This window comes from Lichenostomus cassidix, chromosome 20 (genome assembly GCF_008360975.1).
Source record: "Lichenostomus cassidix isolate B80296 chromosome 20, HeHo_3.0, whole genome shotgun sequence".
Taxonomy (NCBI): Eukaryota; Metazoa; Chordata; class Aves; order Passeriformes; family Meliphagidae; genus Lichenostomus; species Lichenostomus cassidix.
In genome coordinates, this window is record NC_139500.1 from 6,750,660 (window position 1) to 6,763,948 (window position 13,289).

The following is a 13,289-nucleotide window of genomic DNA, read 5'->3' on the forward strand; positions in this document are numbered from 1 at the left end:
AGGCCGGCGGCGCTCGGCATTCTGGGAGTTGTAGTCCAAAGGCCCCCTTCCGCACGGCTATTGCAGCGGCGGGAGGACTACATTTCCCAGAGTCCCGGGCGCGGGATGGCGGCGGCCGAGGGCGCTGGGGAGCCGTGAGACGCGACTCCTGCTCCGGGAGTGACACCGACACCAGGACCGGGTGAGGGCTGCGGGCTCGGGGCTCTTCTCCTCGCCCGCTGCGCTCGGGAGCTTGGGGCGGGTCTGCTGGGCTGGCAGCTGTCGCTGGGCCGGGCCGTGGCGCTGGGCCGCGGGGGGAATGGCGGTAGGGCCATAGGTGCTCCCCTTCAGCCGTCACGGGCTGTCTGAGGGAAGGAGAGGGCCGGATCGCCGGGATCTGGAGGGATCTCCGGGTCCGGGAGGAGCAGGCCGGCGGTCGGGGTCAGTCGCTGTCCCGAAAGGGGAGCGGGCCGGGGTTCCCCCCAGCCTGCGGCCCGGCTGCTGTCCCGGGGACGGCAGGAGCCTCTCGCACAGCTGGAGGAGAAGGGTCGGCGCAGTACCTGTGGGATTGAAGCTCCCTAGCACTTAGGTGCTCTGTTCTCCCTTGCCGTGAAACCCCAGATTCCTGCTTTGGAGCCCTTTTATTTCCCTCTAGGTAACGGTGTTAGACTTCAAAGTGGTTAGTTAACCACGCACTTGCTTAGAGGCAGCTGCCTCTCAAAGGCTCTGCCTTGGGGTTGCCTTTATCTGTGCTTGAAGAGTTGTTGCAATGGCATGTGAGTCAGCTGCAGCACTTGGTACCAGTGCTTCCTGCATCCCAGCAAAGCTGCTCGGACTTGTGTGTGCAAATCCAGCACCAAAAAACCCCCAGCTGTGAGCTTCTGTAGATTCTTGCTCAAAACACCTGTTCTTTGTATCTGTATGAAGTTCACTTCATTTTCTGTGGGTCTCACATTTACTGCAAGAGGTTCTCAAGCCCTTCCTTAGCTGCCCTTTGAACCCCAAATTTGATCTTGAGCTATTTGCATGGTGTCTCTTAGGTCTGTGAATTTTCCTGGGGTTGGCTAAATATGAGAGTTACTGATAAAAGACTAACAACATTTATTTGTCTGGCGTTGGGAAGAACTTGCACTGTGGAATGAGAGGCTTTTGGAAATGACCTGTTTGTTAATGATTTCCTGGCATTTGTTGCAGGAGCAGGATGTATACGCTGCTGTCAGGACTCTATAAATACATGTTCCAGAGGGATGAGTACTGTGTCCTGATCCTGGGCTTGGACAATGCTGGTAAAACTGTAAGTGTTGTTTATCACTCCGTGAAGGGCACATGCAATCTTAAACATCCTTCAGGGATAAATCCTCCAACACAGGTCAATCTTCCTTCAGCTGTGTCCTGAGTTATTTTAGTGATGTCACACCAAATAATCAACTTTTCCTCATTACTTAAATTTAGCACAAGCTTTCAGGGATGTGGCTGAAGCTCTGGTAATCCCATAATCACCTGTGATCCCTTCTTTCCTTGCTAAAATAGGGAGCAAGAAGAATGGTTTGTCCAAAATTAGGTAGGGCAGTGTATGTTCTAGCAGGATTCTGCAGAAATGAAAAGGCTATTTGGGGTAGGATTATCCCAGCCAGTAAAATGTTTAGCAGTAAATACTTTGTCTTACTCCTTTTCAGACCTTCCTTGAACAAACGAAAACCCGATTTAACAAGAACTACAAAGGGATGAGTTTGTCCAAAATCACAACCACTGTAGGCTTAAACAGTAAGTAAATCCACATGGAATTTTTTCAACTTTCCCTCATAGTTGAACAACAGCTGTTTTTTGTTTGAAATGTTTAAGAATTTGTAAGGGTGGAATAGTTCCTGGAAGCAGAGATTGTATCTCCTGACTGCCTGGGTCTTTTTGAAGAGAATAAAACAGGCTCTCTTAGCTTAGAAGGAAAAACTCTTGAAGTACTAAAACTCCAGGTGTCCTATCAGTGCTATCCTCAAACTAAATTTCCCTGGAGTTCATTCCTTGGCCCAGTTCTGGAATTATTTCTACTGATACTGCTCTATATTTGTGGTCACTCTGTGCAGGTTTTGCTCTGTTGTTGCAAGTAGTCACTGCTTGTGAATAAAAGCCTGTCCTACCCCAGATTACTGAGTGGGATGTGCAGGTGTTTGGGCTTTACAGCACCTCTGGTTTTCATTGTTTTTTTCTTTCTTCCTTCCCTCTAGTTGGAACTATTGATGTTGGCAAAACTCGGCTGATGTTCTGGGATCTCGGTGGGCAGGAGGAACTGCAGTCACTTTGGGACAAGGTTAGAGATGTGGTTTTGTTTTATTTGGTTTATACAATTCACCCAGAGAAGCTGTGGCTGCCCCATCCTTGGAAGTGTTCAAAGGCAGGATGGATGGAGCTCTGATCAACCTGGTCTAGTAGAAGGTGTCTATGCTCATGGCCGGGGGTTGGAATGAGATGGCTGGGCCTTTCTAACACAAGCAATTCTGTGATTCCATTATTTCTTTTAGAAGTGTTTTGTCTCTTTTAGAACTGAACCACTATGATCATTTGGTAATCACACAGGCTTATTGGTAACCCCAGTAGTTATCATTAACAATTATCCAGAGATTCCACTATTTCTGTACTTAATATTTGCATTATTCTTTACAGGCAGCAATTAACAACCCATGTCTTGAGTTGTACCATAGAGATAAGCTTTGGGGGAACACAGGTGAGCTTTTTCACCTGGTGTGTTGAGCAGCCTGCAAACAGAACACACCATGCTGTGTGCCCCTGTTCTCTCCAGCCACACTGGATACAGCTGGCTCTAAATGGTTGATCTCCTCCACATGTACCAAAACTGTACCAAATTAAACCAGGAAGAGGAACAAGTGGTCCTCATGGATTGACAGCATTATCTGTGTTCTCCTTCCAGTACTATGCTGAATCTCACGGGGTGATCTATGTTATTGACTCCACTGATGAGGAGAGGCTCTCTGAGTCCAAAAGAGCTTTTGGTGAGTACAGTGTGAGCAAAACATTTAAAAAGTTGTATCAAATGAGACTGTAATGCAAGAAGGAGCCTCTGGCTTCATCCCTCTGTCCAGATAATCTCTGCCAGGCATTTGTACAACTTATAGAACTGGCTAAACTTGAACTTTTTCTGTCCTTTGTAGAGAAGATGATTACCAGTGAAGCTCTGGAAGGAGTTCCCATTCTGGTGCTGGCCAACAAGCAGGATGTAGAGGTAAAGTATTGCAGATTTACATAAGTGAGCAAATAAGCCTTGGAATTATGAGCTCTGCATTCATGTTAAATTTGTGCCACATTCCTGAGCTGATCCTAGGGCACTTTATCACTACTGGAAATAATTGCTTTGAATTTGGTTATATTTTTTCCTTTCTCCTCCGACCCTTTTCCAGTGCCATGAATGAGCTTCCTACCAGCACCCAGTTTTGCAATCTTTACATAAGCAAAACAAACTGCATAGCTATGGTGGGTCTTTCTTGTACCATGACTGGGTTTATTGATACTGTTTTTCCTGTTTATTCAGAAAAAAAATGTTTAGTGCACTTTGTTTATGCTGCTCTTTTAAAACCCAGGAATAGCACAACAGATGTATGTGAAGCAAATCATCCTTTTTCCATGACTGGATAAGATCTGCTCAATAAAACATTTGTTTGTTATAGAGCATTCCATCAGTGACAGCAGAGAATGACAAGGAATGCTCTTTTCTGAAAATGTACTTTGAATTCTTTCCAGCACACCAAGATCTGTAAAGCTCTTGGTTTGGATTTGACAGTTTGTGGGTGGTGCAGTGTTTAGGTGACACATCCCAGGCCATCCTTACCTCTTCCAGCATGGAAAAAAGAAGAGAGTGCCTAAAGTATTGAGTTTTCTGTGTTTTCCTCTTCTCCCCTGCATTGTACCTGGAATTCCAGGAGTGCAGCTCCAGTGAGCATCTCTAGATGGAGCCAGAGGCTTCCAGTAGGATTTGGAGCCCCAGCCCTGACAGCTGGGATCAGTGTCTGTTCCAAGATATGCAAATACTTCTGAGGTTCTTCCTCTGGACTTTACATTTGTCTGAGCAATTGCACTTGTGGGAGATACTTGAGACTTCCTTAGAAATCACTTTGGCTTTAAAGGAGGATTTGGTTACGCTTAATGAGTACAACACAGATTGGTTTTTGGATGATCTAGATGATCTAGATGATCTAGTCTTAGAAATAAGAGAAATGTAGTTCCATGTAAAAGCATGAGATTGAGACAGAACTCCTGATTCATGGTCTTGACTTTTCTGTGGCCTCTGGAATGTGAGGAGATGGTCTGTCTTTTTTCTGTGGAAACCAGAATATTGACTCTTATATTTCCATGCAACACCACAGCTTTTCTGCAGGGAGCAGCCTGCACTCTTGCCTTTAGCTGTGGAGAATAAGCTCCAAGCAGTGACCTGGAAAGCTGTTCCAGTTTCCCTAGTGGCTGTGTATGCATATATTGTTAGAGGCTGCAGAGGCTGGTCCTTCTGACACTCTAGCCAGACTAAAGACAAATAATTGAACAAGTGGACTTTGTTAAATGACTAGAAACAGGTGTTTGGAACAGGCTTTCAAAAGAAAATCTGACTTCTTGCCCATTCTGGAGGGTCCAAGACCAGCCCACAAATTTGGTGCCTTTTTGCAGTTGTAGAGCTGCAAGAAGAGATCAGCAAAACTAAATTCACTGGAGTTTTGCCTATTTGTAAGAAATACTTAAATTGGATATTTAGAGGTCCAGTCCTGCAGAATGATCCTGGATATGGACTCAGCAAAGAGACACCAATGCTATTAACAAATCACTAAGGTGATCATAGCTTATTTTTCAGTTCACAACTCAGGTTTGCTTAAACAACATTGAGAAAACTCAGTCTGTTTCTCTTCATTTGATTTTGCAGAATAGAAGAACTCTAGAATAAAACTGATAATTAGCATTGATAGAGATTTTTCTGCTCTGGATCTCTAGACATAAAACTAGTAGGGAATTCTCACCAGCATCCCTCTGTCCTGAACCATGATAAGGCAGGATAAGTGGTGTCTTCAGCTTGCTGGTAATTGGAGATGAAGGATAATTCTTGATTATGACCTGTGTAGAGGCCAGCAGAAGTCTTGTGATGAAATGCATCAGAAACAGTACATCTGACATAGTTGTTTTCTTTTTTTGAAGTGTACATTCTGCACATTAAGATAACAAAAGTGCTGATGCAACCTGAAATTGCATGAAGTGTTAAGAATTCTGCTGTGAACCCCAGGGTGCATTGTGTCCTCTCAGCACTGCAAAGCACAAGTGATGTTTGGTCATTCCAGGGGATGAAATGCAGTCACAGACTGCAAAACACCAATTCTAATATTCTCACAGTACTGAATATGATATATTATGGTATCAGGAGAATGCTCTGTATTCAGCAGGGGCTTCAAAACTGTATTATTTTATAGTTAATTAAAAGACTGAGTCAAATGAGTGTTGGAGGAAGGAGTTTGTTTGGGTTGTTAAAGGAACTATTGCTTTGTAGGAGACATAATTTATCTAATATCTACTAATTCCTGTGAACTCCCTTTCAACTCAGAATGCCACTTCAAAAAATATGGCTTATTGCAGAAAAAAACTGCAAAATAGGAATTGATATTTGCTGTTTTGATGTGAATACAGCTATTTAAAGGTTTACACAAGGTATATATTTCTAAGGTTCACAGTGAACTGTTACAATTTGAGGGTAGAATGGCTCATTATGGAACACTATTCAAAATACCAGAAAACCTGACCTGTCAAACACAGCATGTGAAATTTACCAATCTGAAAATTACTGGGTGCTGTATGATGTCTCATGTCTGGGAGGAAGTTTTGCCATCCTCGTCTATAGATAAATTTTGGAAGTTTAATTTGAAATCCCCAGAATGTTGAAAAGCCTCCTCGTGCCTTTGGAAAGTGTGAGGAGTCATGGTGAGTAGCACAATACTCATTTCCACACGGCTGTAAGAAGACAGACCTGCATGGGAGCCATTCCAATTTCCAGCTGAAGACTTACCACAGGTTCCCTGTAAAATTAGGTTTAATTTAAAGTGAGGCTATACTATTCTTCGCTTAAATTTAAATAAGCTTAAGTTTTCATTTAAAAGAAGCTTGTAAAAAAGGTTGCCCACAGCATAGGTCAGGTGAGTCAGACTTTTTATGACATAGTTTTACTTAGGCAATCCACCTTGCAATTGTTTCTCTTTCGGTTCCATTCTGATGGTTGATTACTGTTGACATTGCTGAAGAGCCTGAGGTTTTATCCAGCAAGGTTTTGTCCTGGCAGGAGACCAGGCAGCAGCACTGTCTTTGCTGCAGTGGATGTGGTAAATGGATAAAACTCTACAATGCAACCATTTTTTGGCTAAAACTTGCCTTGCTGCTTGATGGATTTTTAGGTGTGCCATTGCTGCGTTTTAATTTGGGTAGTGCTGTTACTGACTCTTCATGGAAGGAATTTGGTTCAGTCCTGGCCAGGTTATGCCTGGAAGAGCCGTCAGCAAAAGATGTTTTACAGTGCGTTATTTTGGGGAAGCTGAGATGGAAATCTGGTTCGTCGTGGGTTGTGTGAGGTTCCTGTGAATTGGCTGGGAGATACCATCATTCCTGAAAGGTCACTGTGGATTGTGTTGTTGTAATGGAGCACTGTAGATGTGATCACAGATCCAGTTTCCCTTCTTTGCCCTTGGGTTATGTGGTTGCAGCCGAGAAACAAAGCACATCTGTAAACAAATATTTTGTAATGTGGCTGGGGAGGAGGGGAACTTGGAAGCCACAGCTGACATTTTCCCCTGGACATGAGTAGCTCAGATGCCCCTTGCTGAAGTGATGGATAATCTGCCTCATCTTCTGCTGTCAGATGAGATTTCAGTTCATGGCTTTCCCTGGAAACACTATAACAAAGGTATTGTTAGTTTGCTGTTACCCCCTCTGCTGTGCTGCTCTACTTCTTCCTGAGGGGAAAAAGATGTTACTGGAAACAGGATTGGTGATGAAGTGACATCCTGCTGTAACAATGAATGGTGCAAAGTCTCCTCAGAAGCAAAACCCTTTGTGATGCAGATTTCCATGGAGAGTTGTGGCTGGACAGCTCTGTGGAAGGTGGGGTAGAAGGTAGGAAAGGGAAGTTATTACAATAGTTTATACTGGGAGATAAAAATGGCTATAACTGTAAGCTGCACCAGGAAAAGTGTGCTCTTGAAAGCCTCCAGAATGGGTGAGGTGAAGGATGTTGGTTCTCTGCTGCTGGGTATGTGCAGGTGTCCTGGTCTGCTGGTGGTGTGGGGAAGTTCACTGCCTGTTTGCTTTGCTACCTGTGCAAATGGAAATCAAGGAGTCAAGGACAACATGACTGTGCTCTCTCTTGTTACTTCATATTTTGAGCACTTTATCTGATTTATTTTAAAATAGTTTTAAATATATCATTCAAACAAGGAGAAGTTGTTATACAATGGTGTTAAACTGTGAGAAGCTTAAAGTATACTTCAAGAAACACTTGCTCAATTTCAGCTGGCTTGACATTTAACCTTCCTGCTGCCAAGTCTCATTGACTGAAAGAAACCAAAGAGATGAAAAATAACTCAGATGACTGACATGCAGCTCTTTCTCCTTCCTAGTTGTTGGGTAATTGACTTGTCCAGAGCTTTGGTTTAACCAAAGCATTTGGTTCACTGCCTTTCTTACCGGGCAGTGAACACCATACCAGGCTAAGGGGGCATCTATTACAAACCAGTAGAGAATGGTTGGTTGGTTGGTTGGTTGTAATCTCTTGCTCATCTTCCACGCCTCTTGGTATGAATTCCAACTCCCAAGTCCAGTCTGACTCCCTCTAAAGTTGGTATTTGTTGTTTGGGTTTTTTTTTTTTTAATGAACTATTTATCCTGTGGCTGACAGCTCATCTGTATGAACTGCACGTTTTTCACTTGGCAGAAATCCTGAACGAAATTGTTGAGGCTTGGTGGAATGATGTCAGTAACACTTTTGGATACAATTTCCAGGTCATCAATTGAAAGGGCAAGTTTAAAAATGCAACTTAGGTCATAACAAAGTACAGTCGTCAAAAGTTGCACAATGAACGGAGTCAAGGGCACTGGGTGAATTGGGTGTTGTTAAACTCCTCTCAAGCCATATCTTAAGATCCCTTCCTATTTATAAGCAATGAAACCTGCTTACTTCTGTTGTCCACAGAAATTTCCTGTATTTAATTTCTCCAGAATCAGTGTTTTGCAAATGGACGGCTGGTAACATAAATTTCCGTATTTCTGTTCTCTCAGCATTTACATCCACTTGGCCAATCCTCAGGACTCAAAAGGGTCCAGCTTGGCATTTGTGTGAACATTGGTCCAAAACACATATGTGAGCCTCACTGAAGGTTCAAAACACGTATTTGAGCCTTGTTGAAGGTCCAAAATGTCTTTGCAGAGAGGAAGAAAGGTGGGCTTGTGGTGAGCTGACATACTTAAATAGCTTGTCCAAGGCTTCTGAGGTAAAAATGAGCGCTGAGTGCTCAGGGAGCTGCAAGTCCAGACTTTGGCAAGGCAGGTTTGCTTTTGGTGCAGCTCTAAGAGTAAGATTTTTATGGTGACACTGTGATTTATGTCAGGAGAGTAATCCACTGGTTTATTGGGTGTTACGATTTGTAGTGTTGTTCCCAGCAGCCTCCTGGCAGCCTCACAGAAGTTCAAGAGCTGCTGGGGCTCGAGAGCACAGTGACATCAGGCATCAGAAAACGTGCTGCATTCAGTGCTGCCAGTGTTTTCTCTGAATGCAAACAGAGAAGTGCCGGTGGGGCATGGCTGTAATACCAAGGAATGTACTGAGAACTGAGGAAAAATCACATGCTGGTTTGTGAGAGTGTCCAGGATGCTGGCAGAGAGTCAGCTGGGCAGGGACACTATTTTGAAAGGTTTTGTAAATAGTATAGCTCTTGTGGTGTCCTGGTAAACAAGCTGTGTGTAACAGTTGAGCAGCTTGGAAAAAATATCCTTAGAGGGTGCACGTTGTACTCATTTTCAGGACTGTTTGTGTGCAAATTAAGGATCAGGGACGTCAGGCAGTGTGTGTGTACTGTTAGCAAACAGTGTTCTCTTTGGTGAAAAAAGAACATGTTCATATCTTTGGAATGCAAAGAGGTGAATTTGCTGTGTTGGTGGGTGAGGGAGTTTAATGTCACAGCATTGCCATCCTGACTGAAGCAGAACTGTAGATGTGGTAGGATTCACTGTGGAAGAAGCTCACCATGTCTTGTAGCACTAACAAGCTCTTCTTTGGTTCCCTTTGCAGACTTGTCTGTCAATACCTGACATCAAGACAGCATTCAGTGACTGCATTAACAAAATTGGGAAGAGAGACTGCCTGACTCAAGCCTGCTCAGCCCTTACTGGGTGAGTATGAGAATGGGTAGAGTTTGGTTGACTAAACAGCTGTGGAGTATCACACACAGAGCAGCACTACAGGATTTACTAAGTCTTGAAAGGGAGCTGTGCTCCCTTCCAGCACTGACAGACACTTATTTGAGAGCCTTGGACTTGCACCAGGTCAGTAACTTCATCTGTAAATCCTTCCTGTGAAACACAGTGGAAATGTACGGCTGGCTGAGAGCAACAGGACTTGGAGGAGTATTTGTGGTCCTGTATCATCCCTTCTCCTTACACAATAGTCCTTGGTTTGCTGCAGCTCCTGGTTTTTAGGTTAGAAGTCAGTTGGAAATGCAGCTGTTGATGCATCTGCCAGAGAAATGGGTGGTGCTCCAGTGCTGCTGCCATAATTATGCTCTTGCTTTCATAGTCTTTGGCCTGCAGATGAGCTTTGTGGTGGGGATGATATAACAGTCCCCAAGAGTTCTCTTACGTGGGGATTCCTGTGGTTTAAAATTTGATGACTAAAAGAGAGCCTAATTTGGGCCCACGCAGCTGCGTGCCACAACCTTGACCAGCCCACTGGATTCTTGATATCTCAGCATCATTATTGCACATAGAGTCTTGCAGTACTTTGGTTCTTTGTACTTTCAGTTCTTTGAGGGAAAAGTGCTATTTGGCATGAACCAAAAGTTCTGTTCCAGGTGGTGGGAACACTCCTGGCTGAATTACTGCCTGGGCTGAATCCAGAGTTTTGAAATTTTTTCTTTTATAAATTTAGCAAGAAATCTGTGTTATCATACAAGCTACTGCAAAGGATAACAAAAACTTCTTAAACTGAAAAAAATCTGTTGTCTGCATGGCTGCAAATCACATACCATCAAGCAGATGAATGACCACAAGAGCAATGTTCAGGCACTGACTGGAAGAGAAGTATTAGATAACCTTATGAAAAACCACCTTTCAGTTGTGCTTTTTGTACAAACACTTCTAGTTTTGATCTGTTTGGAATTTCCTTTCAAAATACCAGTTTGAGCTTGCTCTAAAAGAATAAATAACTCGTGAAAGTCATGGCTGACTTGTGGTGGTGACTTGTTTGGCAGCCCCAGCACAGATGATTACAGAAAGCTGAAACCAGGATGGTGAGATCTTATATAAATGGTGTGAGGTTTGTGGCAAAATAACCTCAAACCAGCTGTCAGGTGGTTTGATGCTTGTTCATCCCAAGGTTTCTACAGAGTTGGTGACTAAGCTGGGTGTAGACTTGCACAGACACCAGAAAAATAAAGGATGGAGGTTTATTTGCTGAGATCATATTGATCTCAGATCTAAAAGAAATCAGATCCGTATTGCCTGTATGAGAAATAACACAGAAATGCCAACATATAACTGTGGGTTGAGTAGAGCCCTTCCCTTTCTTATGTAAGGGCTCCACTAGGGCCCATATGAACCATGTTTTTGTTCTGGGTTGCTTCTTGTTGATTTATTTTAAAACCTTGTCTGCTTGTCTTATTTCCTTAGCAAAGGGGTGAACGAAGGGATTGAATGGATGGTGAAGTGTGTGGTGAGGAACATCCACCGTCCCCCGAGAAAGAAGGACATCACGTAGGAATTCCGAGCCAGCCAAGGAATGGACATGCTCTTTCCACACACTTTTGTGTTCCCTTTAAAGAAGGTGATCCACTGGATTCCTATTACACCTGATTCTTTCCTAAGTTTGGAGACAAATACTCTCTTTCTGTGTCTAAAAAAACTTGAGCCAAGGATTCCAACTGGGTGGGGGGTGGGAATCTCTTACTTTAAGTATTAAGTCATTGGCCTAAGAGCATCCTATGTAGCAACCTACACATTGTTGCAGATGCAAAGGACTTAATTTTCTACTCTCTTACTTTGTGATTCCTGATTTATTAGTCTAACAGGCTGGAGGCCGCTGACATGAAGGAACTCCTGAAGGAAATGTGTAGGTGAATGTGGAAGGGGAGGAGCAGCCTGGGGAATGGCTATCCCTCCTAACTGAGAAGATCCCTTGCTGCTCTAGCCCCGTGTTACTGCAGGGTGTTACTGGCCCTGTTATGCTGCTGTTTGTGTAGTGGGGAGAGGCAATGGTGATTAGAGCTTGATTTTCAGTTGGGGTGTTGATTTGTAACTTTGACCTGTGGTAAAAGCAGACATGGAAACCAGCAACTGCACAATGGTCGTAGGATTGTGGAATCCTTAAGGTTGGAAAAAACCTTGAAGATCATCAAATCCAACTGCACAGTTGTATGCTGGTTGAAATGGATATTCCTACAAGGACATGGATTCCAGAAGCACTGCCTTGCTCTGACTGCCAGTCTCTTTGTGCATTCTCTTTAATCCTAAGAGTAATTGGGATCTTCTGTAACTGGAGTGAATCGAGGGCCTCTCTGTGATCTTTCTAAGCTGAAAACAACCTCTAGACAGGGAGAAATCAGTATGCAATAAAGCTTCCTACTCTTTGAACTTCTCTGGCTGAAACAAGTGATATTTGGGAGTAGCAGTACTTAGCCCTCTGTTTTTTTGTAAAGTAAGGAAATAGAGAGTCAGCACTCAAAAGTCGAACAATGCTCAGTTCTTACGTCGCCTACTCAGCTAGATCTGCTGATCTATCACTATTGTTTCCCTGAATATGGGTTTTTACATGAATTTCATGGTGGTTTGGCAATGGGTGTTGCTCCTCTCCTGTTTTATTTACTCCTGGCATTGATGAATGTTGTGTGCTGTTTGCTGACATAATGGAGGGGCCATTAATCAAGCTGTACTTGAGCAAGTCAGTAGTATTTGTTTGAAGTCTGTTAGTTGGCGTCTGCTGAATCTTCTGCATGCAACTCGTTGCAGATTGTTTTTGTGAGAACACCATTTGCTCACATTTGGGTCCAAGCACGAGGGCAGCTGAGCTGTGTCATTAAGCACGTGAAGTCAGTGGAAACAACTGCAAGCTGGAAAGCAGAATTTTGCTTCTCAATAAGAAAAGTAAGGCTCCTTCAGACCTAATGACCCAGTCATCCTACTTGTGTGCTCTGTGAATGTGGAGGATCCCTTGGAGATCACTCTCCCAGTGTAGGAAGTGTCACTTTCTCTGGGTGCTGCATGTGATATAGGGCTGACATTTTTTAAGAGTACTAAATTTCTGGAGAACCAATGGCCACTGATTATCAGGAGCATCTCTCTCACTGGATTCTTGGAAAACACTTGGAAAGCCTGAGTGTTTTCAAGGTGACTGTGGCCCTGGCTGTTTTGGTTGGCAGGGTTGGTACTGATAATTACACTGAAGATGTAAAATAGTAACTAATGAACAAAAGTACCTTGCTGAGAGTCAAAACACTTTAATCAAGTGTCTTGAAATATCTATTCTATGGGACACAAGGGGGTTTCCGAGCTTTCCACATACTGTTCTCCAATCTCTTGCTCCCTCTTTTCTTGGGAGACCAGGGAGGAAAAAACACTTTGTAGACACAGACTGCTTTGTGGCACATATCAGCAGGGGCTCTTAAATGAAAGGAAATGTTTTGACCTCGGGATTCCAAGTTGTCAGGCGTGGGAGAGTCCTTTTCCCAGACACATGCCCAAGCTGAGATAGGTATGGATGAGTGTGCTCTGGCCACAACAAATCAGCAAGGATTTCTGTGCAATCAGCTGTGTAAAGTTCACTCTAATTCAAAATGAGCTTCCAGAGCAGTACCCCAGCAGATGGACAGTTTTTTACATTTTGATCAGAAATTTAATAATTTATCACATTTTATACTTACAGGACACATAGACTTATTTAAAATGCTTTTTTTGTTTCAAGTGAACCCCACGCCAGATCTCGAACAAAGCAAGAATGTTTCTGAATAGTTCAAATTTAGTCAGTTTTCCATGTGTTTATACATTTTCATTGGAACTGTTTTGCCCATGCCTGTTCA

At 43.4% G+C, this 13,289-nt stretch overlaps 1 protein-coding gene across 1 annotated transcript; it reads left to right on the top strand.

Annotated features, from left to right (window-relative positions):
* Window positions 1-31: 31 nt before the first annotated feature.
* ARFRP1 (ARF related protein 1) lies at window positions 32-11,847 on the top strand. Its single transcript, XM_085079483.1, has 8 exons — window positions 32-181; window positions 1,174-1,273; window positions 1,656-1,743; window positions 2,202-2,284; window positions 2,903-2,984; window positions 3,144-3,214; window positions 9,293-9,393; window positions 10,888-11,847. Exons 2-8 carry the CDS (start codon window positions 1,181-1,183, stop codon window positions 10,973-10,975), a joined length of 606 nt encoding a protein of 201 aa, XP_084935609.1. The 5' UTR covers window positions 32-181; window positions 1,174-1,180; the 3' UTR covers window positions 10,976-11,847.
* The last annotated feature ends 1,442 nt before the right edge of the window (window positions 11,848-13,289 follow it).

Bases quoted from the DNA above. Each gene is read 5' to 3' on its own strand.
- ARFRP1 (XM_085079483.1), top strand. From the start codon at position 1,181: ATGTATACGCTGCTGTCAGGACTCTATAAATACATGTTCCAGAGGGAT. The intron at 3,215-9,292 runs GTAAAGTATTGC...TTCCCTTTGCAG, and splicing joins CCAACAAGCAGGATGTAGAG to ACTTGTCTGTCAATACCTGA. The intron at 9,394-10,887 runs GTGAGTATGAGA...TTATTTCCTTAG, and splicing joins GCCTGCTCAGCCCTTACTGG to CAAAGGGGTGAACGAAGGGA.